Below are 27,209 nucleotides of genomic sequence, written 5' to 3'. Positions count from 1 at the left end.
ACTTCCCTGGCGTGCTCCCCACCAGGCATGTTGCAAAAGGTGATGTTTGCTTCCACCTAAGGCTGCAGCTCTTGGAGGATGCCCCCTGCAGCTGCGCTTCTTGTAGGGTTTCTGTAACTGCCTAGTGGTAGTAGCCTTAACTGTTTGTTCTCTTAACTCTGTTTTTGGAAAAAATCCATCCCATAAAACAATTTACATTCATAAAAAAAATGTTAAGTTTGCTTTCGTTATTTCTTTTGTCTATCCTACTGCTGCCCTAACCGATATATAAAAATATCCATACACATTCTAACTTTAGTCTTTTAAAAACTGAAGTTCCTCCTTACAAGTGAATGCTGTTTTGAAATGAAATTGTGCTAATACTTTATAACAAGTTGGGAACTTTTTATTTTTACTTTTTCTTATTGGAGAATAACAGAAGGATTGTTTTTGATTGAGCTTTCACATAAATTCTTCAGAAAAACCATTTCAGATAGATTGATTTTAGAGGTAGACCTTTGATTCTCACTTTAATTTATTGCAGAATCATAGCTTCATTTCAAATTTTATATATTTTATAGTCGATATTTTTTATTTTAAGAGATTTTCAAATTTCTTGGTATAAGATTATACATAGAATTTTCTAATGTTTACAGTTTTTTATGCATTTGTAGTCATTCGTGTTATGTACACAGTATTGGATTGTTTTCTTATTTTTTAATGGGTTAATGGCCGGTTAGGTCAGGAGTTTGCATTTTAGAGATGATAAGGAGGTTGACTGTTAGATTTTATATCAAAGCTTTTGTCTCTCTTTTATCTTGATAGTCAGAAAGTTATAGAAATGTTTTGAATTCACATTTGAAATTATTTTAGTAAACTTTTAATTTTACTTTATGTCACCATTAACCATGAGATGAATCTATTGAAAGCTAGGCTGTTAGAGATTTCGTAGAAGTTAATCTAATCCTGTCTTTATTCATCTGTAAATGAGGAAAGTAATAGTATCTCCTTCATAGAATATTTCTGGGAATTAGATAAGATAATACATACCACTGAAGGACCTCTCATAAGATAGACACTCAGGAGCTATTACTGTTATTACTGCTATTATCGTACATGAAGATAAGAGATAAGGCATGATAAACAAGAACCCAGTGAGCCATACAAGCAATAAAAACTTCAGAGCTTATAGTCATGAAATAAGAAAGAATTTCCTTTGGGCAATACAGGGAAGAACTTTTAATAAGTAGTGGAATTTGAGCTTCGCTTGAATGGGTACAATTTTAGTAGGAAAAGTGTATAGTGTGGTCATTACAAGCAAGGAATATAATATTGAAAAAATTTTATGTTTTAAACTTGATTAGAAAATGGATGTTATAAACAGATATTGGAAACTCAGGTAGAAAAGTTGGTTTTGTGAGGAAGAGAGTGGGTTTGTTTTAGGGATCCAAGGTGGAACCTTGGAGTTAGAAAATGTACTCTAGAGCCTAAGAGATGATGGAAGTTCAACACTGAGATTTGGGGTCATCTTCACAGTTTCTTCATTGATGACAGTGGATGTTCATTCTAAATTAGATAGAGATGAGGTGAAAGGCAAAATCCTAAATCTTGGCAATAGGAATCATTAAGTGACTGATCATTGATAATACTAACTCTCTGAGATTTAAGTCTGTGTATACAGGGTTAAATTTAAAAATATTTAATTATTTAGGGCTGTTTTGTTTTACTTCACATCTTTGTCACACTTTTAAACCAGTATTTTTCAAAAGTGTGTTTTACAGAGCACTAGTTCTTTGAGGATAGATATTAATAGAGGAAAACATACCTTGAATATACGATGGATAATATACAAAACTTAATCATATTATCTATACATGCATGCATACTACTCTCTTAAGAGGACAGGTGCAATAATATAGTGTTTTCCAAGCTAATTTGATCATAGAATTCTTTTGTTCATGGAAATTCTCAGAAGCCTGGTGTTCCATAAAGTAAATTTGGGGAAAGCATGCTTTGTACTTCTTTAGTTGATGGTTCGGCTTATTAAATTGTAACTCAAAGCTCATGGAAAATACATTGGAGGATCAGAAGAATAGAAATCAGATTATTGGATTATATTGCAAAAACTGTGTAAATGTGACTTTGGGCTTTAGTTTCTTCATTCCTAAAATGATTGCAGAAAGCTGTTGTACAGATTACGTTAGGAAATGTCTGTGAAAGCTTTGAGTATTGAGAAGCATCATAAGGTCTAGCTATATTTATTTATATAGTTTTTTTTCCCTCCTGAACAACACAATGTGAGTAAAATAGGTTATGTTTCGTTGTGTAAAAGATTAGTGTATTATTTGTCAGAAGGTGCTATTCATATTTGCAACTTTGTTGTTTTTCTTTGTACATTCATAATTTGATCATTGATTTTTTTTGAATTTCTTATCTTATTCTTATATTACTTAAGTACTCAATAGTCTCTGTCCATCTGTGTATTCTGAAGTCATTTAAAAGTGCTTGTGACACTTGATACACAGCATACTCTATAAAGAATATTCTCAGTAGTCCATAAGTCTATGCAATTCAGAGTGTGTCTTCAAAGTCCAGTCTAAGCTATGTATGTCTTGGTGATGACCATTTGTGTCAAGTTTCCCTGGCACCCAGTTATGCAGATTGAAGTATATAGATTTATATACATAATTTTCAATTTTAGGGACATTTTATTCCATATTAGGTTTTTTCTCCTTAGGTATTTCAATTATATATATATATGTGATCTCCTTTGGCCACCTTATATATTTAATATTTCTTCTTTTTTTTTCTTTTATCATTCATTATGCTCGTTTCTCATTGCTGTACTATATGCCTATTACTGTGTTTTCAATCTGTTCACATTTATGTCTTTTTCAATTTCACCTTCATTTCTATGAGGTTTTAGTTTTTCCCTTTTACTTCTTTGCTGAGTTCTGCAATGCATGTTTCATCTCCTCTTTCTTTCACCATTTTCTAAGTTATTTTATTTCTGCTTTGCTGTCTTTTCCTATAAATATTGCTTTGTATTCTCACTTTTCATCTGCTCCATGAAACTTTTTTGTGATCAGTGTCCTAACCTTGATTTAATAAAAATACATTGTTCTTCTTACATCTTTGTACAGCTGCTGTAATAGCTTCCTTTGGAAATCACTTTATTGACTTAGTTTGGTTCTCATAGGAGGTGAGTGATCAGGCTAGCCGTCCAGGAAGGTTGGTTGCACAGGCAAAGTCTCTCATCTTTCTATTTCTTGCAAAGGTAGAATCTTAAATTGCCCATGAGATTCCTTGGGCAGCCTCTTCCCTCTTACCCTTTCTGTTTTTATGATTGGTAGTAGCTCAAGAAGTCCCTGCTGCCACCTGACTCATCTCCTGTTCCTATATTGGTTGTTACAAATGAGGGGAATCTGGACTTCAGAGGGATGGTTGCTCCTCATCTTCAGGAAGTGTTTTTCTTGCCTTATCAGATCTCTTGCCGCCAGCTGCCCTTAGGTCTGGGCAATAGGGCCCTGCCCTGACCCACATCATAGACACTGAAACACAAAGATAATTTTTTTTCTTTAAAGTTTTGCACGAAAAGGTTTTGAAAGATTAGTAACAGGATAGGTGAACAGAGAGAGGTATGTAGGGATGACCTATGCTCTCCAGGCCAGAGGATGCTGTTTAGACTTGGGATGATCAAGTTAAAACAAATACAACAGCTCTTTCTTCTTCAGGGCAGTGGCTAGAAGGTGGGAAGTAGAGCCGGGAAGGAAAAATTACAGTAACTCCCTGGGAAGGGGAGAGGCTGTTTTTGATTAAAGTTAGCCACCTCGAAGTACCTGATACAAGTAATTAGGCAGACCTGGTTCCCCAGAAAACTTTGCTGCTTTTCAGGAGGCATGGGTACCTCCTGGAAATACTGTCAGAAAAGTGTGGCTGAGGGTGTGGAGCCCCATCTCAGACTGCAACATCCTGCCCTAGCCCAGGCAGCAGGGTGAGCCTCGGAGGAAAACACAGTAGGGTCTCTTTTAATGTCCGGGTTTTAAAGGTAAATGCCTGGAAAGGAACAGGCGATGGGTCTCTGAGTAGGGATGAGGGTTTAGCTGAGTTTGATATTTAACTTCTAAATGTTCTGGTATGTCAGTTTTATTTTGCCTTTAGTTCGTGCCTCTGTTAGTAGGCAGGACTGGACACTGGTTTCCCGACTAAGTAAAGTTCTAAGCCTTAATTGTATTAGCTCCTCTCCATGTTCACAAACAATGTAGGAGCTCCCTTTTGTGGTAAATTGTCGAATCACATGCTTTTAAATTAGTGTTGAAAGTGTTTTGTCAGAAACATTTTTATGTTCCATTAGAAGTTGAAATTCTACGTTCAAATAGTTTCTTCAACTAATACCATATAATTCACAAGTAAATCTAGCTATTTTGTAAAGCTATTTATAACACATGCAATTTAATAAATTATTTAATATTACTTATGATAATGGTCTCCTTCTAGTCTCCATGGCATCCATCTCTGTAATGTACCCTCTAGCAGTTCTTTCTTTTCTTTTTTTCTCAGGAAAGGTTAATTCCATAACATTTTAAATATATTTAAGTATTTGTATTTTGCCTTTACGTTTAAATGACTGAGCAAGAAATTCGTGTCACATTATCTTTCACTGATTACTTTTTGTCATTCCTTTACTGTCTTTATGGGATTAAAGTTGCTGTAGAGAAGTCTTATGCCAGCTAAGTGTTTTTCATTTCCCTCTGCATAATGTGACTATCTTTTTCCTAACTGTTCAAAGAAGTCTTTACTCATCTTTAAAAATCAGTAACTTTACAAGGGGATGTCTTGTTGCTGAAAGTCCTGTAACAAATTTTCCTAAAATGCTCTATGCCCTTTTAAATTATAGTCTTCATTTACTCAGGAAAATTTCCTAAGTTTTACTTTTAAATAAATATATATATTTTGTATATATATATTTTTCCTATTCTGATCGATTACTTCTATGTTTGATTTCCTTTGTCTGAATCTCATTTTTATACTTACTTTCTCTCTAATCTTTTAAGTCTCAGTTTTTATTTATTTAATTTTGTTCACATTTCTCAAGCCTATTCTGTCTGTCCTTGTAATTCTAACAGTCTCTAGTCTCTCTCTTGTCCATTCCAGTGTGACTTTTATTGCTATGGTAGTTTTCATTATTTCTTGTCTTTCCTGAGTTCTTTCAGCTTGTTTTTTTCCTTCTCTAATCTCACCACATTTTTGAGTTAATTAAATCCCTGTTTTCAGCCTTTGATTTTAAGAAACAATTGTTTTAATTACTTTTTTAAAAGTATGGCAACATGGTACTTTTAAGTCTACACCACGGTGACATTTTTCTGGAGACTATTCTGCCATGCCATTTGCTTTTCCTTTTTGGTTGTTCACCTTTGAATAAGGTGAATTACTTTTTGGACGGCATTTTATAAGATATTTGTGTTAGTTTTCTATTGCTACATAACATAGCATGCAGACTTAACAACTTGAAACAGCACAAAATTTTATTTTACCAAATTCATGGGTCAAGAGTGCAGCTCAGCTCAGCTGGATTCTCTGCTGAATCTCAAACTCAAGATGTTAACTGACTACATCTTCATTTTGAGTCTCTAGAGAAGAATCCTTTTCCAAGCTCATTAAAACTGTTGGAGGTAATAGTTTTTCGGAATTGTTGAACTAAGATCCCCATTTCCTTGACGTTTGTCATTAGCGGCTGCTCTTAGTTTCTAGAAGCTCCTCCACATTCTTTGGCTTATGGTCCTTTCCATCTGCAAAGCCAGCGATGGCTCAGAGAATTTTCTTTTGCTTCAGATTTTTCTGACTTTTGCTGCTGCTGCAAGTTAGAGAAAAACCTCTGCTTTTAAACGGGTGCATGTGATTAGATTGAGCACAACCAGATAATCTTCCTGACTAGTTCAAAGTCAGCTGAGTAGTAACCTTAAATTACTTTGTGGAATCTCTTTTTGCCACTGTAACATAATCAGAGGTGTGATATTGTCATATTCTCAGTTCCAGGAATTATGATGGGGAATTATGGGGGATCATCTTGGAGTTTGGCAAAACATAATATACATGCAGGATAGGGACTTAGAACCCTGTTCTGGACAAGTAGGGATTCTCACTGGTTAAGATGGATGTTCCTCGTGAGTGGGTTATTTAGTTTTTACTTCTTTCCCATATGCAAACGTTGCTGTTCACTTTTAGAAGCTTTTTCTGGCACCTTGCCTCTATGATGGACTGTTCCTTGTTCTGCCCCACTTCACTGGCTACTCTGTGATGCTAGGCAGATAATCTTCATATAGGATGTTCACATTTATTTCTAAGCAGATTTAGTTTATTTTTTCTATTATATGTTGTTTTTTTTCCTTCACTCACATCATGTAACTGAGCTCCATATTTTATTCAGATTCCCCTAGCTTTTATCTGATGTCCTTTTCCTGTTCCAGGATCTGATCCAGGATACCATATTCCATTTAGTTGTCATGTTGCTTGGTTTCTCTTGGCTGTGGTATCTTAGATTTTTCCTTTTCTTTTTCTTCTTTGATGACCTTGGAAGTTTTTAGGAGTACTGGTCAGATGTTTTGTAGAATGTTCCTTAACTGGGATTTGTCTGGTGTTTTTCCGATGATTAGACTGGGGTTATGGGTTTTCTGGGGGAGGACCACACAGGCAAAATGCCATTTTCATCACATTATATCAAGGGTATATGCTATCAATATTGCTTATCACTCTTTATGATGACCTTGATCACCTGGCTGAGGTAGTGTTTTCAGGTTAATCCACTGTGAAGTCCTCTTTTTATTGTCACTTTCCATACTATTTGAAGGAAAGTCCCTGTGTGTACCCACATTTTAGAGGTGGGGTGTTACGCTCCATCTCTTTGAGGGTGGCATATCTACATAAATTACTACAAAGTCTTCTATACCAGAGATTTGTCTCTTTCTCTCACATTTATTTGTTTATTCAATCAATTATTTTTCATTGTGATTGGATAGATATATTTTTTATACTTCGGTTTATAATCCAATGCTACTTTATTTTGTTACTCAAATTACCCCAGCCTTGGCTACCAGAGTCCTTTCAGTTGGCTACTGTGTGCCTTTGACATACCTCTGTAGTTGTGGAGTTTTCGTTTATTTTGAGCACTTCCTTACTATCTGGCACTACGAGATGATCCAGGCTCAGTCTGGATATTTCCTGCTCCAGTCCTGGAACCAACCATTTCTCCAAGAGGATCTTTAAGTAGAGAATGAGAAATAACTTTATCATCTAGAATGTAGTAATTATGTACAGTTCCTTTTGCCTGCAGTCTTGCAGGTTTTGCTCGTTTCCAAAGTTACTTAGATCAGCACAGTTACCCCCACTCTCTTAAGTGAGGTTGCTTCATATGTTTCTATTACAGTTAGATCTTTTTATCATGTTCTGCATTTCATCTTGGAACTTTTTGACTTAAGTGATTTTTAAAAATTCGTATACATTAAATTTCACTCTTTGTACTGTAAAGTTTAATGGATTTGGACAAATGCACAGTGTTATGTATCCACAATTAAACCATCATACAGAACAGTTTCACCACCCTAAGAAAAATCTCCTGCGTTTCATTTATTTAACCCTCCTCCTCTCTGCCTGAACCCCTAGCAACCACTGATCTTTTTACCATTATCACAGTTGTACCTTTCCAGATTGTCATATACTTGGAATCATAAAGTATATATTCATTTCAGACTGGATCCTTTTACTTAGCAATATGCATTTAAGATTCATTTATGGCTTTCTGTGTCTTGATATGTCATTTCTTTTCATCAGTGTTATGCAAAGCAGAGAAGAAAATTATTTAGAAAAATACAGAGAGTAATGTGTTGGATACAGTAGTTTTCATAAGTAGATCTTAGGTCTTGTTTATTTGGGAAAAATGATAAGATGTTAACTGTTACAGAGCCTTTCATGCAATACTGTAAAATTGATTAGTGCCAGGCTGAGGTATTGATACCCTCAAAGCTTAGACAGCTAAAGTAATTACAAGAGACTTGTGCTAGAGAGGGATTGCAAAAATCAATGACACAAAACTGAGCACCCAAAAATAAACCTGCAAATAAGAAATGTAATAAAAACTGTACTCTTTGAGTAATCTAAAGGAATGGTGCATCCCTGTCTCTTCCCACTAAAATATATTACATACAAATTAAAAATAAAGTAATAGAAATGCTAGGATAAAATCATTGCTAATTTATATGTAATTTTGGGGAAGAGAAGGCTTTTATAAGCCAAATATCAAACTCAGAACATACAAAGTAAATTTAAAAAGTTAGGTCACAGAAAAATATGAAGAGACCAGTAAACATATAGAAAAATGCTTAATTTTATTGATAAATTTTTAAATAAAATTTAAAAATTGCATTTATGTGGGGGTTTTTTGGTAACCAAAGAGCTTGGTACTTATTTAAGTTTTATTATATAAAATATTGCTGCATCGCTGCTGGGATTTCATATCTGTATAACTTTTGATAAAGCAATTTGGTACTATCAAAATATAAATATTTATACACTTTAACATAGCAGTTCCACTTTTTGAAGCCTGTCCTAGAACTAGCCTTGTTATAAATATACCAAGATAAATTTTAAAAATATTTATCACAATTTTGTTTGTAAATATGTGTATAATATAATAATACTCATGGTATATGCTATACTATTAGTTATTAAATATAAGTTTTAGGCTAGGTAAATAACTCACAGGATATTTATGTTGTGGAATAATATAATAGCACCAACAAAGAAATTTAAATACAGCTTTAAGTTCCAACATCAAAGATGTCCAGGACATAAGTGAAAACTAGAAGTTGTTGAATATAAGAATAGTATGTTTAGTATGATCACACTTGTGTAAAAAAAAGTAAATGGATATAAAACATGTGAATGTGTGAGAAGCATGTCTGAAAAATGATAAAAGGAGCTATTCACAGGGGTTATTACCTTCATCTAAGTTACATGAGAGAGCATAAAGTGGATGCAGAGTTTTGTTTTTCTCATGTATTCTTCTCTGTTATTTAAATTTTATTTTTAAAAGCATGGTGCAACCTCATGGATTATTTCCTCTGGGAAAAACAACAAACACCAAAACCTCATAGAATACTCATATTAATCAGATGTCTACCAAATTACTACAAAAAGATATTTACCTATTATAAAAAAAGAAATAGGAATAAATGATAACCCAAGAAATACGTGTATGTTCACTTGTGCAATGTATCAAATAATGAGATTGTTAGTCTCATCTACTGCCTCCAGGAGGTTGAATTGAATATTGCAATTCGAATGTCTGACATGGCCAAGTAGGTAAACAAATAATGCAGACCTAGCCCAGTTATAAATACAAATCATCTGTCAAAATATCCATCAACCTCTTATAACATGAATATATGCAATATTATAAGGTATAGTTTGAATTAGAAATGTTAAAAAGTACATTTTTGTGCATAAAATTTGCATCTGGATATTTGATGGCCATGAACCAGTTAAAGAATCTTTAGATTGGTGCTTTGGGCGCCTTAATTATTTCACCAATGAGGAAATAATAAGTCTTGCTCTGATGTTAAGGAAATGAAAATAGAATTAGCTGATGAGGGTATTGTTAAAATGCAAATTCCTGGATACTACACCAGATTCAAAGGGCTGGGAATATATTTTTATAAAGCATATTTTGTTCATTAACATTATCAGATGAGTTTAGGAAACAGGGATTTACTATAATACGCAGGGTTTGAATGTGATTTTTACAATTTTAATCAAGTTTTAAAGAAAAGCATTTTTCCTTTGATAATATTCAAAAGAATATCCTATGTTGCTCTAAAAATTAAGTTAATAAAATAGTTCGAACTATAAAAAAGAACTAGATATAACTTCCAAATATTACTGCTTTGTGGTAAATATTGAGAATTACTGTTTTGGCCAAAGTATCTTAGTATACAAGATGTTGATTGTAAATTCAGTATGGTGGTCATATTGTATTTATGACTTGGAAAAATAAAGGCTATTTTTTTCCCCTTTAATCTGAAAACTGTCATTTCTTGGCACTACTTGCTTCAATTGTGTTTACATTAATTTACCTGAAAACTTGTTAATTTTGATTCTTAAAGTATTGTTTCTCAGTGTCATTCTACATTTTCTAGATTTTAACATGATAATATTTCATAAATTTCCTTTAGTAACATGTATTTTAAAATAGTTAAATATAATCAAAGTGAAGTGATTGGAGGAAATAAGGTTATGTTAGGCAAGTATAATTTGTAAAGATAAGTGTTTCAAAATTATTACTACATTTCTGCATATACACAATTTCATTTTTTTCCCCCTGAAGATACTTGCTTAACAACAAGGAATACAACCAGTTGTACCTCTTCAAGTTCTTCACTTTCTAACTACTTATACATCTTCATCTTGGGACAACTATTGCTGGGAACAGGAGGAACTCCTCTCTATACCCTGGGAACAGCCTTTATTGATGATTCTGTGCCTACACACAAATCTTCTCTCTATATAGGTAAGTTTGCTCTGTAATATAAATATCTCAGTATCATTTCTTCTTATTGCCTATCTAATTTATAAGAAAAACATAATACATGCTTATTAAAAAAAGTTAGTCATAATTTCATGGGTGTTTCCATGAGATAAATGCAATATTACTTTTTTTTGTTTAATTATTTACTGACATATCATGTCCTTCAGTTGAATTCAGTTGTGAGTTTTGTTGACATCCTGCTCTATTTCCTGCTGTATTGCCATTCAAGCAGTAGATGTCTAGATTGCTTTAATTCCAGGCTAATTTACACAGGGTGTGGAGATTGAATTCTGCCATTCTATGTGATCTATATCCTACTTACTAGTGTCAACAAAAGAAACCACAAGGTGATACTCAGAAACTCTGTGGAGTTTTTCCATTTCAGATTAACCCTTTTGATATATGACTCATTTTTTTTTCCTTTTTGATCTAATTTTTGGTAGCATAAATTCCTCTTAATTTCCTTCCCTCATGTCCTAAAAGTTAGAGCTAACTAGACTATACATGACCCTAGAGCCAATTAATGTGTTTTTTATTTGTGTATGGGTTTTCACTTTATCAATTTATTATTCTAATGTAGGGGACTGTCTTAGCCCATTCCAACCACTGTAACAGAATACCATAGACTGGTTGGCTTATAAACAACAGAAATTTATTTCCTACAGTCCTGGAGGTTAGGAAATCCAAGATCAGGGTGCCCACAGATTCAGAGTCTGTTGAGGGCTTAATATGAATAAATTAGAAGGCTTTATATATGGTGAATTTTTAAATATCTGAGAGAAACAAAGTCAGCTTAATTCTGTAAAAATGTGAGATTCACTAAGAGCAGGTGTTTAATCGCTTACTTTTAAGAAACAGACTAATGACCAGATCCCAGTTTTTATCAGCTGCTGTAGTGCAAAATGAAGAATGCTTTTGGAGTGTGTTCAGAGTGTAAAAGGCTTATTATTCCGCATTGTTTTCTTTCATAAGAATTGTAAACAATAATTATTATCACTGCCTGTAAAGGATAATAGTAGATGTACCATCCCTGCTGTCAGTTAACATAATGTAACTTTCCATGGATTTATAATTATTGGATTTATTGCAATTATTATTACAGTGTAGCAATTTTTACATTAGATTATATATTTTAAGCTTCTGGACTCTATAAGTGATTCCATTCAAATGGTATTTTTTAATGAAAATATGTATAATTTTCATGTAATTTGAATCATTTCAATTTTTGTGCAGCAAAATATTTGTCTTTCTTTAATATGTTGTTAGACATTCAACACAAAGTTGTACAGATGACCATTTTCCATGTCTTTGTTCTTATTCTAGGAATTGGCTATTCTATGTCAGTATTAGGCCCTGCTATTGGCTATGTGTTGGGAGGACAGCTGTTAACCATGTACATTGATGTTGGTTTGGGACAAAGGCAAGGCAATATCTCTTTTTATTTTACTTCAGTTTATTTCATTTTAATAATATTAACATCATAGACAGAACATTTTTATCATATTTCCTCAATATAGCAGGAGGGAATTTACAAGAAACAGAACTGAATACAAACAATTTTTACATAGTATTTTGGTTGTATTACTTCATGAGTTTTTATCACATCATCTCTTAGTATAATGTATTTATTCATAAATAAGGATGTTTAATAGTTACCTGGTAAATTTTTTTAAAATACTCATATAAGACCCCATACAGTGTTCAAAAAGAAAAATTTAATTAAAACTAGTTAATGCTTTTAGTCGATTTAGCTGGAGGTAGTAGGTAGCTTGAAGAGTCTCAAGAGTCTATGATTCTCAGACTAAGTTCTATAGTAGCTCTGATAATGTCATAGAGATCACAACTGTGCAGTTTTAATGACCGTGACAATGAAGGATAGTAATAGGTAATGTTTGTTTATCCCATACTATGTTCTAGACAACATAGGTTTTTGTGTGTATGTGTGTGTGTTTTATCTTATCTTACATGCTATTTTTATTTAATCCTCTTGATAATTCTATAAGGTAGTTGATACAGCTTGGTAGGTGGCCAAGGCATGAGTAAAAGTAGTTATTTTTAACTCCAAAATCCCCCTCTTAACTACTGAATTATCTTTTCCTTTTCCTGATTAGAGAAGTTGGTGACCTTTGGTAAGGCCATATTTTCTCCTTGTACCACTGGGAATCATAACTACACAATCCTTGTATAGTAATTATACAGTCTTTGCATGACTGTGAGCAATGACTGTGTGGTCATGGGTATTTGATTTGTCCTTTGTACTGTTAGTCCAGGATTAATAGGTTCATCTTTTAGAGACTATAAAAAAGGTATGTAGGGGAAGCACTTGAAGCTGATAGCTGGATTTTTAAGAAAAGACGTTTTAATTTCAGTGGAGAATTACTTGTAGGAGTGACATGTTTTGGGGAAGAGCATTTGCTATAAAAATATGAAAACCATTATAAAAAATTAATAAGTTATTTTAAGAATTTTACATTTAAATGAATGCTATATAATTGAAGTACAGCGTATGGGCTTTTAACATAAATCAATGATTTGCTGTGAGATATATTTAATATAGTAGAGAAGAAAAACCTAGCCAAAGTTAGATAAAGAATGTTAAGAAATTCTACATATGCTTTCAAATATTCAACATACTTACATTTACTATTAAATATTTTAAATTTCTATGTCATATTTGCCATTTTGAAATATTTTGCAAACCATTATTTTTGTAGCTCTCACTTATGCCTGCTATCTGTTGTCTGATTCATCATAATGGCTCTACTTAAAATTTTGGGTATTATAAAAATATCTTCTGTATATGCCTTTGAGTTACAAAGTATATAATTATCATATAATTAACGCAATTGAGTTTTAATTAACAAGATAGAGTTGACTTTGACTTTTCATTTTCCTGTCATATAGCACTGGTATCACTGAGGATGATCCACGATGGCTGGGGGCATGGTGGATTGGATTTCTTCTGGCTTGGCTCTTTGCTTGGTCTTTGATAATACCTTTTTCTTGCTTTCCAAAACATTTACCAGGTAAATATGTTTTGTTTAAAGCCAGGGAGTTGTATTCCAATTCTAGGCCAAATATTACTTTCTCTATGATTGATAAGAAACCTAGAAAATCATTGTTTTATAGAATCTCACTTGTCTGCCTATGCAAACTTTTTGAATATCTGTCTTTATTTTAGGAAATATTGTAGCAATCTTAATATTTATGGTTTTCTTTTATTTTCAATTAATAATCAATAAAACTGTACATATCCACCTCTTTACAATATACTTACTAAATTTGTTTCTTATGTGTTATCTGGAATTCTGCTTTATTTATATATGTAAGATATAATATATTTTAAACTATGAGTTGGCAATTATTTGTTGCTGAAAATACAAATACTTTTTCCCCCCATTTTCACCAAAGTCATGCTGTAACATACTCATTTTTCACTATATTTCAGTGCTAGTCAGTCTGTCCAAAAAAGAAAAGATTAATAGAAAAGAATATCCATTTCTTTCTTTGTGAAATTTTGTTTCTTTATAATTATTTAGTTCAAATATATATCTACAGAAGTATTCTTCACTAGGCTCAAGATATTTAGTTGTTTCTATTATAAGAAACAGGATAGATGATTAATTTTTGGAAATGGGCAAAATAAATGTTGGAAGAGTAGAAGTAGGTGGGCACATTGATTTCTTTCTACCCTGGGCCATCCAACTTATGACTCCATATATTGACTATTTTCTTATATTTATTCACAATACCATTATTAAAAATCAAAGGGATCTGGCGATAGATGATAAGTATTATTTCATCTGCAAGTATGTTAGAATTAAAGGAAAAAAGCCTCAAACATACTCTGTTTAATGTATAAAGGATGAGAAAGAGAACCATATGAAAGGAGGAAAAAAGTTTAAGAGACTTTAAAGAGAATAAATGTGTGATTGGAGCAAAACTGTCTCATCTTAATTTTTAGACTAGTTGGAACTTCCTTAGCTAATGGCAATAATATTAGCTCTTAGGACCACCAGATTATAGACATAGATATTTGTACAATTTTGTTGACAAAGAGAAGAACTAGCTTCTTATATTATAGAATTTATATACTTGTAGAAGTGTGTGACAATTGAAAAGCAAGCATTTTAAAAAGTGAAGAATGAAATGAAAGGGCAAGTACATTTACTATCTTTTTAGGTACAGCAGAAATTCAAGATGGAAAAATTTCCCAGACTCATCAGAGTAATGGTTCCTTGCAATACATAGATGCGAATTTTGGAAAAAGTTTTAAAGATTTTCCAGCTGCTCTAAAGGTAAAATAACATTGTTCATAACCCACCCACCCCCCTCCCTCCCCACCCCCAACATGCGTATATAGAAATATGTATATATTACATGTATACATGAACACATATATATACACATGCAAATATTTCCATAATGCATTCTTATTTGCTAATTTACTATTATTCTAGCTCTCGTAAACAACTCTTCAGATTTAATTTTATTCTGCTTTAACTAAATGAAAGCTATGCCAAAGAAGAATGGTTGAAAGAACATGAGTTATCTTATTGGCAGTATCATTTTCGGTGCTTCTTCCTTAGCATTATAGCCCATTATTCCATGCCATTTTCCTTATGTAATAGATAAGTCAGTTATCGCTGAATTGCAAATATATATTTGAGAATGCCAAACCAATATTTTTTCCTTGTGAAAGAAGTAACGATTAGTGGTTACTTGGTTTGAATTTGAGGTTGTGGAAACAAAAGTGTTCTGTTCTGTTGAACTCAGCAAAGTGTTCTTTCTATTTAGCATCAGAGTTTTGTACCTAAAGGAGTTTATAATTTTACCTTATGTTCTAGATTTGAAATTATTTACTTTTCATTAATTTTTTTTCTCCTAAATGAAAACCTTGCAATGTTTTTACTCCATTCCATCTCACCTTTCAACATTTTATCCTCCTCTCCCATAGGCACATTTTTGTGTTTTGTGTTTTATTTTATTTATACTATTTATATGTTTATACTATTATAATAGTTCTGTTCTATTTCATATATTTCTATTTAATTTATTTTAAAAATTCTTATTTGTGTTGCTATCAAGAGCCATCATTTGCCACTGCTTTTTTTTATCCTTATGTTCTCACGCTTCAAGATCTCAATTCTGATTCATGTTTCTATGGATACAGCATTTTATCGCTGGTTTTCCTCAGATAAGATATCATCGAAGAACCCTTGAATAGTAGAATATTTCTGACGGAACTTCAGGATACTCCTTTAATCCCAGTAGTCTGTGGATGTTGTTTTGCACTCTTCTAATTAAATGTGTTGCACTTGAGAAGTTCCTTGTTAATGTGATTCTTACTTATTCTTCCATCTGCAAATTTGTAAATTTTTTCATTTATCTTTGTTTGATTTGGGGAAATTTACTAGGTCATGCCTAGGTATATGTCTTTTTTCATTAATTACTGCTAGGAATCCATTATCTCTTTTAATCTGAAGACTTAAATATTTTGTACTATTATTTTAAAAAATTATTTCATGTCTTAATTCAAGTATTTTTTCTTCTTTTGTTACTCTTATTCTGTTAGAATATTTGGCTATGACTTCTAAATTTCTTATCTTGCTCCTTTGTGACTCTGTGTGTGTGTGTGTCTTACTTGGTTTTATGAAGTTTTTTGTTTTACATTTAATATTCCACAACTATACTTTGGTTTTCACTTTATGGTTAAGTATATTAAAATAACCTCTGTACCCCCCCGATAGATTAATAAGATTCTCAGATTCCAGCAACATAGACACCTATTTAAAATTGCTTAACTCTGTGCCTGTCTAAGGTTCTTAACTACTGTATCCTTTACTCATGGAACAGTACTACAAGTTTGATACTTAAACACCATTCTCATCTGTGCTCACAGTCAAGTTCTTCATTTACTAGACATTGGAGTTCAGAACATAGTAAAAAAAAAAAAAAATCAAATAAGGGGTAGATTTATTGTATGGAGATTTATAGTAGGACTGGGAAAGGGAGGCTTTCCAAGTGGGATTTTACCTCCCTTCCCTGGTCTCACATATGATACAGGTATAGTTATCCCACTGATGAATCACCTGTCAATTCCCTAGGTGCTCCACAGATAAATTTTCTCAACATTGTATATATAAGCTATTAACAATCCATATTCAGAAAAAGCTGAAATCTTACAGATAATTATGTTGTGTTTATTAAAAGTTTACCATTTCATTATGCTACCACTCTAATGCTGCATTTTGCAGTATTATCATAGTTATTCATTTGGTGAACTGTATTTTTTCTTTAGAATTTGATGAGGAATACTGTCTTTATGTGTTTAGTTATATCAACATCTTCAGAAGCCTTAGTTACTACTGGATTTGCTACATTTTTACCTAAATTTATAGAAAATCAATTTGGATTGTCGTCCAGTTTTGCAGCTACCCTTGGAGGTAAAATATTTTCTTGGTTCTTACTTAATCTGGTAATTTTATTGTACAACATTGAATGTTTATTTGAATAGCTTACAATTTTGGATAGTCCACTTCTTGAAATAGAAACTTTATACTGATTTTGATTACGTTTCTGATTTTCTGACATTAAACCATCTATTGTATAACCTTAGGAGATATAGCTAAAGAGAATATATTAATCTTACTATTCAAAACATTAATTTTATTAATCTCTTACTTAATATAACTAAGTCATTTGTACGTTTCTAAAACACAAGTGCTTTTATATGTTAAAACCAATTTGGTGCTTGTTTTTGTTGTTTTTCAATTGTTGGTATGATTTATTGAGTGTATTTGTATATTTTCTCACTGTCTATGTCTTCTTTCTCATTAGGGGCTGTTTTAATTCCTGGAGCTGCCTTTGGTCAGATTTTAGGTGGTATTCTTGTGTCGAAATTCAAAATGACATGTAAAAACACAATGAAGTTTGCTTGGCTCACATCTTTAATCGCACTTGTGCTGAGTTTTGTATTTATTTATGCCAGTTGTGAAAACGAGCCATTTGCTGGTGTATCTGAATCATATAATGGGTAAATATATTTTAATGCTTTTTGATATTAATATCAGAATAATAAACTGTGTGTATTTCCAAATGTATGATACAATGAAGATTTTTTTTTTTTTAATTGGAGGGCTTTTTCCTATGTAAGAATATGTAGTTTGTTGTTGTTTTTAGTTTAAGTAGTGACATCTTCTTAAAAGTTGGGTATGTATTCAGATAGCAGTTAAGGAGCAACTAACTGTTCAGTATTGAGTACTATGCTCAGAGATACAAAGATTAATAATAGCAGAATCTTTGCCCTGAAGGGATTCACATCTTGGGAAGAATTTCACATCATATGTTCCTATTGATTTAAATTTTTTAAAATGGACATGACTTCTCATGGTGAAGTTCTCATATTAAGAGGCTTGAAAATGGGCTAGGAGAGAAATTAAAATGAAGTCAGTCCTAGGTGATACAAATTGTTTTATCTGCTTTAGAAGTTCATGTTTACTGTATAGAAGTAAATGACTTCTGACCTGTAAATACATTTCTACCTATAACTGGTTCGACTGTTTTTTGTTTTGCTTTGAAATTCTAAGCTCTGAGTAGGGGGTAAGGCAGAGGGCATTGCACGACTGTGTATTTTATAGCCCACAGTGCCACTGTAATTGTTTACTTACATGTGTTTGAGGCTGTTGATGGAGATGGTACTCCAGGCCAAGGACTCCATAATTTTGTATAATATGACATTCGGATAACCTAAATTAAATAAATTTTGGAAAAGTTTGCCAATAACAGTTATTATGATTTGTAGTTACTGTTCATGTCTGTCATTCTTTTACATTAATGAGATGCTAAGCATTCTAAAGCAGTGCTCCATTACATTTATTCAACATTTGTTGACTGCTTCGCCTGGCAGAACTTTATGGCAAAAATTTATACTCTAAAGAAGTTTACAGTTTAGCAGGAGAGATTGGGAAACAAAGCAGTGAATGAACAATGCATTAGGTAATGAGAGATATACAAAGGGCTATGGAATTCAAATGGAGAGCTTTTCAATTTCCTTTGATTAGATTCAAGAAAAGCTTCATGGCCTAAGGGAAAAATGGAGTTTAGATATCCTTTAAGGATGGAAAGAGTTTTGAGAGATAAAGATTTGAAAAGAGGGAAGTGTAGAGGGAATGTGTTAAGGCCAAAGCATAAATGCTAGAAAGCGAAGTCTAGGTTCAGGGACCAGTTGGAATGGGACTTAGGTCCTGTGTCTGGAAATAGTAGGAAAACATTTGGAAATGTTGAAAGGTAGGTACAAGTAAATTGGGCAGACCTGACTTTCACACATATAAATGTCACCCAAACCTTTCTCAAGAAACCACTTTTTTTAATGTTCCTTTTAGAAGAACAGAAAGTGCTGAATAGTTTAACACTAGTTTACCACCTTAACGAATGATTTAGATGTGAATCCATCTGGTATTTTCTCCCTTAAACAAGAGTTACTCCCAGATAAGCTGTCTTTAGTCTAATCAGAAGGGAAGGGAAGTGAGATGGTGCTAGTTTGAGGTGCATATGGGGGTTGGTCATCAAGACATATCAAGAGCTAGGATATAGAGGTAGTGCTTAATGTACATACGTATTCTTAGCGATGGAAAAAAACCAGTGGATATACACACAAACATATGCACAGTGTGTGTGTGTGTGTGTGTGTAAGTAAATATAGAGATAGACTTTGATGTCACAAAGGAGGTTCAACATTGTCAGATCGTTTTTTTTCCCTGTGGCCCCAAATTCTTAATTTTAGCTCTGTACACTGCATTTTAAAATGTCCAGATCATGCACAGCTTAGTCAAAATAGTCTCATCCAAGAAACATATCTGTATATAAGAAAATATATATGAAAGAACAGACCAAGAAGTTCAAGAAATACCATATTAGTGAGTAGAGAAAGAAGAGGTTGTGAAGATGTAGGGTTGCTAGTGGAGGGGTTGTGAAGATGTAGGGTTGCTACATGGAGTCTTTGCCCTTTGCCCTGCAAGCACTGGTGGGTTAACAAGCTTTCATGGCTGTGAATGGTGAATCGGGATTTTTGATAAGTTCATTTAAAGCTCTATTTAACAGTATATCCAGAAAGCTTAAGATCAATAATACTGATTATTTCAGGGGATATCTTTAATATTCATAATATTTTAAATTAATTCATTATTAAATGTTTAATGGGCAAAACACTAAATTCAATTGAAAAGTGATTGTCTAAGTATATTACTACAAATCTATTAATTACTAAAAATTTTCTATTGTTCTCATATTGCCTTGACACAATCTATGGGATCGTTGGGTCTCTTTTGATAGTGTTTATAATAGTGATTTGTGTCTTACTTTTCACTTAGAATATGAAATACCATAGTAAGTACACACAGTATTTTTTCTCTATTCAACCTATAGATGGACTTTCATTGCTTATCTGAATAACTCCTTAAAGAGGCATATCTATCAAGCTATTGCCATAGGTTTAGGAAATCTTTGCTCATTCTAGAGGAGTAATTATAGAATAGTTTGGATTCATATAAGAAATTAACATTTAAATTCTATTTGTGATAAATGTATTTCTCACATATACATATATGTGTGTTTATACACTCAGGTATATATTTTTAAATATTCAAAATTTTTGAAATTTAAAATATTTTATATATTTAAAAATATGTATATATTAAAGCAATTTAATAAACTTTGTAAACACTGGCTATTATTCTAACAAGTTTCTCTTTTACCTCATGAAGTAAAACTGTATAAAATATATAGGCTAAAGTGACCGAAGCTTGATAAGGAATGTATGCTATATTTCTTTGTTTCTACTGTAGTTTGCATCATACTGTTTTAAACTTTCATATTCTTAGTAATCATTTAGTAATAATATGAGAATTATACATTGGAAAATTTAAATTGAAAAATTATTGTGCAGAGGCTGTTTCTAGAGTTGCAGGAGTAGTTTTTCTTTTGTCCTCTTATTTTTTATCTATGTTGTAAACTAGTTGTTGGCAGAGACTGACTGTAATGTTTGCTTTTGTGAATAGAATCATTCTTGATAAAGAAATCTAGCAACAGCCTGTGGAATAGATTAGAAGCAGAAGAGACTCTAGGCAGAGTGAAGAATTTCTTTAAATTTACTCTGTAATCACCTTTTCCTTCACACTCCCTAATTTGCTTCCAGTTTGTTTTCTATCTTTAAATCTATTTCTTTCATGAACTTCTGTTCTCCCTTACTTTTTAAAATATTGTCATTTTCCAGCATAGCAATTATTATCTTCTAATACTTACATAAATCATTTCATTTACTGTTTTTGACCCCTAGAGCAAAAAGTTAGTTTAATGGTTAATGGGGATTTTTACCCTTCCTCTCGTTTTTTCTTTTCTTCCTTTCTCCTCCCCTCTTCCTTCCTTTCTCAGTCTCTCTCTCTGTGTCTGTCTCTATCTCTATTTCTCTCTCTCTCTCTATCTCTAATCTCTTTATTTCTTTTAGATAATTTCCACCACTTTGGGTCTAGCACATAATTGGAGCTTACTATGTATTCATGAAATGAACGGACTCCAAGACCTCTTTACCCTCTTCTCTCTCTACATGGGTTGATCTTATATTCTGCTGGTTTTAGCTACATGTATATGTGAATGAATATTAAGATATCTAGCCCCAGGCCAGATTTCCTCACCAAATCTGAGACTCTTAATCTTGATATGTATAAAACCATACCCATCATTTCTTTCCTCAAACTAGTTCTTTTTGTCCACCAAAATGCCAAGCTACACACTAGGAGTCACTCTTGACTCTTCCATCCTGTTTCCACCTTTAATCAATCAAACACCAAATCTTACTTATTCTACATTCAAAATATTTCTCAATCTGTTTACTTTAATTAAATGTTCTATTTTACTTCTCCTATACATTATCATAATTTATTGTCTGGGATATTATAATTGGTCTCCCTTCAAATTCATACTCTATATAACTCGTAGGATTATTTCTTTAAAATATGCTTTTGACAGTGTCACTTTCCAGTCTAAAAATACTTTGGTTACCTTTTCAAAATAAGTTAAAGCCCATTGTTTTTCACAAGGTCCTCTAAGCCCTCAGCGATCTGTACCCTGACTCTTCTCTAACTTCATTTCCTACATTCTCTGCTTCAGACATCATTTATATTTCTTCGTATATAAAATGCTATTTATATTTATACTTCTTCGTATATAGAGTGCTATTTCTCACCTTTATGTCTTTGTACCAGCTTTTCTGAAGTACCACTCATCTTCCCCATTTACCCAGCAAACTTTTATTCATCCTTTAAAATTCATCTCAGGCTCCTGTCTAAACTGAATGAATGAATAAATAAGGGTTTGTAGAAGTATCTTTGGCAATGTCTAGAGATATTTTGGTTGTCACAACTCAGGGGATGGTACTGGCATCTAGTGGGAGGAGGCCAGGGATACTGCTCAATATCCAGTAATCCACAGAACCAGCTCCCCAAAAAGTCATTTGCTATCAAATGAGAAATTCTGCTCTGTTTGTTTACTCTGCTTATTTTTCTTATCACTGACAGACATTATATTATATAACTATTGTTTCTACTGCCTTTCTCTTGCACAAAAAGTTAAGCTCTATGTGAAAAGGCAAGCATTTTATTCGTTTTATTTGTTTGGTAATAATGTGTTGAATGACTGAATAAATGACTAAATGACAAGATATAATAATGCTTCTGAACTGTTCATTAAAAGTTATAGGTCATTTGTCCATCTTTCATTTCTTGTTGACAGAACGGGAGACCTGGGGAACTTGACTACTCCTTGTAATGCCAATTGTAACTGTATGCGATCATATTATTATCCTGTCTGTGGAAGAGATGGAGTCCAATATTTTTCTCCCTGCTTTGCAGGTTGTAAAAATTCTGTTTCACAGAGACAGCCAAAGGTAATTTGTGTCAATATGTTCGTATATTTATGAATGGCATTCTTGATCCCTCTGATGGAGTTATGAGTGCCTATTCTTTCCTTCCTGGCCCACCTCCTCCATTCAGCAGCCAGGCATAAAGTTTCAGTCAAGTAAGATGAATAAACTCTAGAGATCTGCTGCACAACATTGTACCTATAATCAACAATTATGTATTGTACACTTAACATTTGTTAAGAGGGTAGATCTCAAATTCAATGTTCTTTCCTTAATTAAAAAACAAGCAAACTGAAAAAGATTCTTCTTTTATACCTCAGGTGCAATTATTGTTGGAAAATCAACTTGGCAGTTATATACATTTTTGTAATATCACTTCTATTATAGTAGTGAAATATTATTTACCCTCTTACATTGTTTTATTTTTTCTCAAATATACTTCATGCTCCTTGAAGTCAGGTAACTTACTAAGTACAGTGTATATATATAATAGAAACATAAATATTTGTTGTCTTTATTTGATGCACCATGGATTCATTTAAAAGTGTCCAAATCGTTAACTTGTTCTCAAATACAAATTTACTTTTAATTCTGGATTAGATATGATTTCTTTTTAATACAGTTAAATTAAGAGAATCCAATTTTATTATACTATATCTACAGTAAAGATTTCAAATTTAAGAACCTGGGGAACAAATTGTTGATGTGAGAACATCCAAACCCACAGAGAATTTTTATAAGAGGTTATTTGAGCCAAACTGATTACATATGCAGGGGAGCAAGATCTCAAATGCTTCAGAAAATAACAGTTTTGCAGCTTCTTTTATGCATTTGAAATTAGGAAGGGAAGATAAGGAAGACTGGATGAGGGCCGGGAAAGCAGAGTGAGGATTGGATTACAGGATAGTTAACAAGATCATGTGCTCTCTTGAGGGTTTTTAAGGAATATTTCAAAGGTGTGTTAACCTAGATGCATAGAAACAATAGACAGAGCTTGCTTAAGGCAAAGATAAACCTTTTACTAATAAGTTATATGCCTAGGGCATAACCTTACCACATGAGGTTACTTTCCATAGAACTCTCCCCCACCCACAAAGTAATATTCACATTACTAATACTATGATACTGTATGATATGTTATCATTAATAGATAATGTGAAAACTAAAAGGACCTGAGGGAAATATATACTATGATTAAGATACCACAATAAACAAGATGACAAAAGCATATCTGTAATATGGACTAGTGAAATGACATTCCTTTTTCTATATAAAGATAAATTTAAGATTGCTGGAAAAGACTTCTACATAGTTAAGTAGATATAGTTATTTGAAACCTATAAAATTACTTTAGATTTCTTCTAATATGGATGTGCATGTTTGTGTGTGTGGATATACACATTTATATATGTTTTGTGCGTGTATATATATACACACACACACACACACACATATCTTTAGTGATTTTGTGTGTAATAAATACATTAAATATTTATCTCAACAGACTAGATTTACTCTTCCTGCTGGGGGTAAACCAGAATGTGAGAAATAATGTATATTTTTTCTTATTACCTAGCTTATAGATTTTAAAATGACCATATAAGAACATTGAAAAATATGTTAGAAAAAATGTCATAGTAGACTTCGATGACGTATGTGCAGTTTTAATACTTAGAATACAGTTAATTAGATCAGTACTATAAAGTGCGTATGAAAGTTAATAAAATACATCGGGAAGATTGTTACGATTCCAAAACCGAAGGTTATCATACCTTCAAACCAGTGGACATCTGGGATTGCTTTAGTTTCAAAACAGGTTGAGAAAATTAGGTATTTGTGTCTGTTATAAGGAGCATGATGCATATTATAGCATCAGAACTGCCTGGAACGTAACTCATCGATTACTCTGAGAGGTAGATAAGTAGGTAGCATTTTCCTGTATATAAAATGTGATCAATAAGTGCTATTGACTAACTCTAATTAGAAGATTATGACAAGGAGTTAAGTTATTCGAAGGGTTTTACTTGAATAATAACATGCATAGATACAAATACTATCCTGCACAAGGAAACCAAAAATAAACACATAAGTAATAGTAAAAATATAATACCCACAACACACTTAAAATGGTATTGGTTATTTTGATATGGTTAATTTGATATTTATATTTTTTACAAATACTATAATTGTCATTTTAAATAGTACATTGTTTTCTAGAGGTTGTTTAGGAAAAGCAAGTTACATTAATTTACAAGTTTTCTATTCATTCTGGCTTTTTTATGTCCATGTAACAACTTTTTTATGTAATGTGGCTTTTTTATTCCATGTAACAACTCAGTTTTTCACAGGATATTTTTATAGAATATTTCAGGTAGGCAGAGTGCATTGATAATAATTTAATAATAAACACCTATGCACATTTGTTCACAGAAATATTGGTTTCGTATTTCACACCAGTGACCTATACTATAAAAACAGATGCTAACAGCTAGCTATATTTAGCCAAATGGATACATTTTTTATGTAAGAGAATAGTAAAGTTTCATCAAGACAGATATTACTGTTCTTAAAAAATTTAAAGGCTACAATACTTTATTATTTAACATATCTGTTTGCTGAGGATAAAATAGTCTGTTTTGGGGATGTCATCCACATATTTGGGTGTCCCAAATTAGTACCAGTGGTCATAGAATACTTTTACCACCCAAAAAAGGTCTCTGGCCTCCAGAACAATAAGAGCACCACTTCCTTTGACTTCTCTGGCTCTGCTCTGACTTTCTTGAGGCCTTAAATATGTAAAGATTTTGGTAAGGATGGAGTTGAGATGTAAAAGGCCCTTAAAAAATAAATATGCCTAACTTTTAAATATGTAATTTTTCATACAAAAGTAATACTTGTGATTTTTTAACATGTTACCTTCTAACATTCTGTATTATTAATTTTTATGTCTACAAATGTGTATATATGTGTATTTATATTAAATAGTTAATATGTTATTTATATATAAAATAGCCTCCTGGGTAATGTAATATCTTCTAGTTTTTGATTGTCATAAATATGTCATCTTAAGAGGGATAAAGTTTGCTTTTGGTAAAGCAATTCAAAAAGTTTAGAAAATTATAGTAAAAAAGCTTAGTTGAAAGCAGCATTTCTCCCCCAAACTCCTGTGACATATTAATTTTACTATAGCACTTATTAAAATTATAGTGTTCTTTTAAACTAGTGTAAATAAAGAGATTGTCACTATGTGTTTTCTTTATATCCTATAATGGAAAAGAAGAAAATTAACAGAAGAAAATTAAAAGAAGAAAACTATTTGAACAATTATGGTCTATTCAGAGCAATCTAGAATGTGCACTATCATGTAATTGTTATCTTTTTGTCAATTTGTTTTACAAATCATGAGTCAATAATAGGTTTCAAGTTGAAGTAATGGACACAAAAGTCAAATACAGATGATTCTACTTTGTAAATATGGCCCCTGTTTTCCCTTGCTTACTTTCTTAGAGTTAATTACTCTTTCTTAGCAGCATTTGTTGTGTATGGATTAAGACTGTGTAAGAGTGCCATGTCTAGAGATCACCTAATTTACAATGATAAAACATGTCTTCAAGATAAGCACTTTTGGTATTTTTATGTCTAATATTCTAGATATATTACAACTGTTCCTGTATTGAAATGAAAACAGAAATACCTACAGCAGCAAGTTTTGGCTTTGAAGCTAAAGCTGGAAAATGTGAAACTCAATGTACAAATCTGCCCATATTTCTTGGCGTTTTCTTTGCTACAATTGTTTTTACCTTTATGGCTGGTACTCCTATAACTGTGTCCATCCTAAGGTATGTATTATATTTTGAAATTTGCCATCCCTAAGGCAACATGTTGAGTGAAAAGAAAATGGAATCAAGGATTCATCTGGGTTTATATTGACCATCGGTTCCAATACCAATTAAGTGCTTACAAGATCATTAGTTCTATGGCATTAGAAAAGCTACTTCATTGAACCCCAGAAGTATGAGGTTTAAATGAACTCATGTATGTGAAAGTATCCTAGCATTGCCCACCTGTTATATGCTTGATGTTAGTTTACTCCTTCATTTATGAGGCTTCAGTTGTAAGCTGGAGATATGTTCATTTGTACTTATATGATGGAAATACAGTGTACTCCATATATATCAGAATCAGAATGACATGCATTCTACCTTATACAGTAGGTGCTGTGATAGTAAACCGTCCTGTGAACAGTGCTAGTAGATAAGAAGCTGGCTGTCACCTGGTTCTTCACAGTGTTTTGTGCTTTTAGTTGCTCTTCCTCTTCCTACACTGCTTTGTAAAAATATTTCCTGTTTGCCCTTCCATAAGCTCATCAGCCTTTACATATTTCTTAACAAACTCTAGCTTTTTTCCTTTTCAGTTTTTGTCCCTTGATACTCACTCACTACATTTTCACATACTTTTTGACAAATGGAAGTTTTAGTGATTCTGTCTAAAAACATTAAATAGTCTGTTAACATTACTCTGTATGGAAATTTGGGTTATTTTAGAGAATAGGGAATATGCTTTTTAAAAATTCTGAATATTATCTAAGTCATCTTTCAACTGCATATTTGTTTCTCAGGACTAGTTGATCTCTTTTATATCTCATCTAACTTGCTGGTGTGCCAATATCATGTAGCATTCATATTTGATAGTAGTTATTTAAGGAATTATTGTTGACTCAAATTGAACTTCAAC

At 32.4% G+C, this 27,209-nt stretch overlaps 1 protein-coding gene across 1 annotated transcript in view; it reads left to right on the top strand.

The window, feature by feature from the left end:
- SLCO4C1 (solute carrier organic anion transporter family member 4C1) overlaps nt 1-27,209 on the top strand; it is a 49,464-nt gene that overhangs the window by 18,113 nt on the left and 4,142 nt on the right. Inside the window, exons 3-10 of the mRNA XM_006913248.1 lie at nt 10,358-10,540; nt 11,882-11,978; nt 13,463-13,584; nt 14,741-14,856; nt 16,860-17,004; nt 17,399-17,594; nt 22,346-22,499; nt 26,127-26,314. Of these exons, the coding sequence (XP_006913310.1) occupies nt 10,358-10,540; nt 11,882-11,978; nt 13,463-13,584; nt 14,741-14,856; nt 16,860-17,004; nt 17,399-17,594; nt 22,346-22,499; nt 26,127-26,314 (1,201 nt within the window). The remainder of the gene's footprint in view (nt 1-10,357; nt 10,541-11,881; nt 11,979-13,462; nt 13,585-14,740; nt 14,857-16,859; nt 17,005-17,398; nt 17,595-22,345; nt 22,500-26,126; nt 26,315-27,209) is intronic.

This window comes from Pteropus alecto, unplaced genomic scaffold, assembly GCF_000325575.1.
Source record: "Pteropus alecto unplaced genomic scaffold, ASM32557v1 scaffold20, whole genome shotgun sequence".
NCBI classification, from domain to species: domain Eukaryota; kingdom Metazoa; phylum Chordata; class Mammalia; order Chiroptera; family Pteropodidae; genus Pteropus; species Pteropus alecto.
The sequence above is the reverse complement of the archived record's forward strand: the minus strand, read 5'-3'. Positions and strand labels throughout refer to the sequence as shown.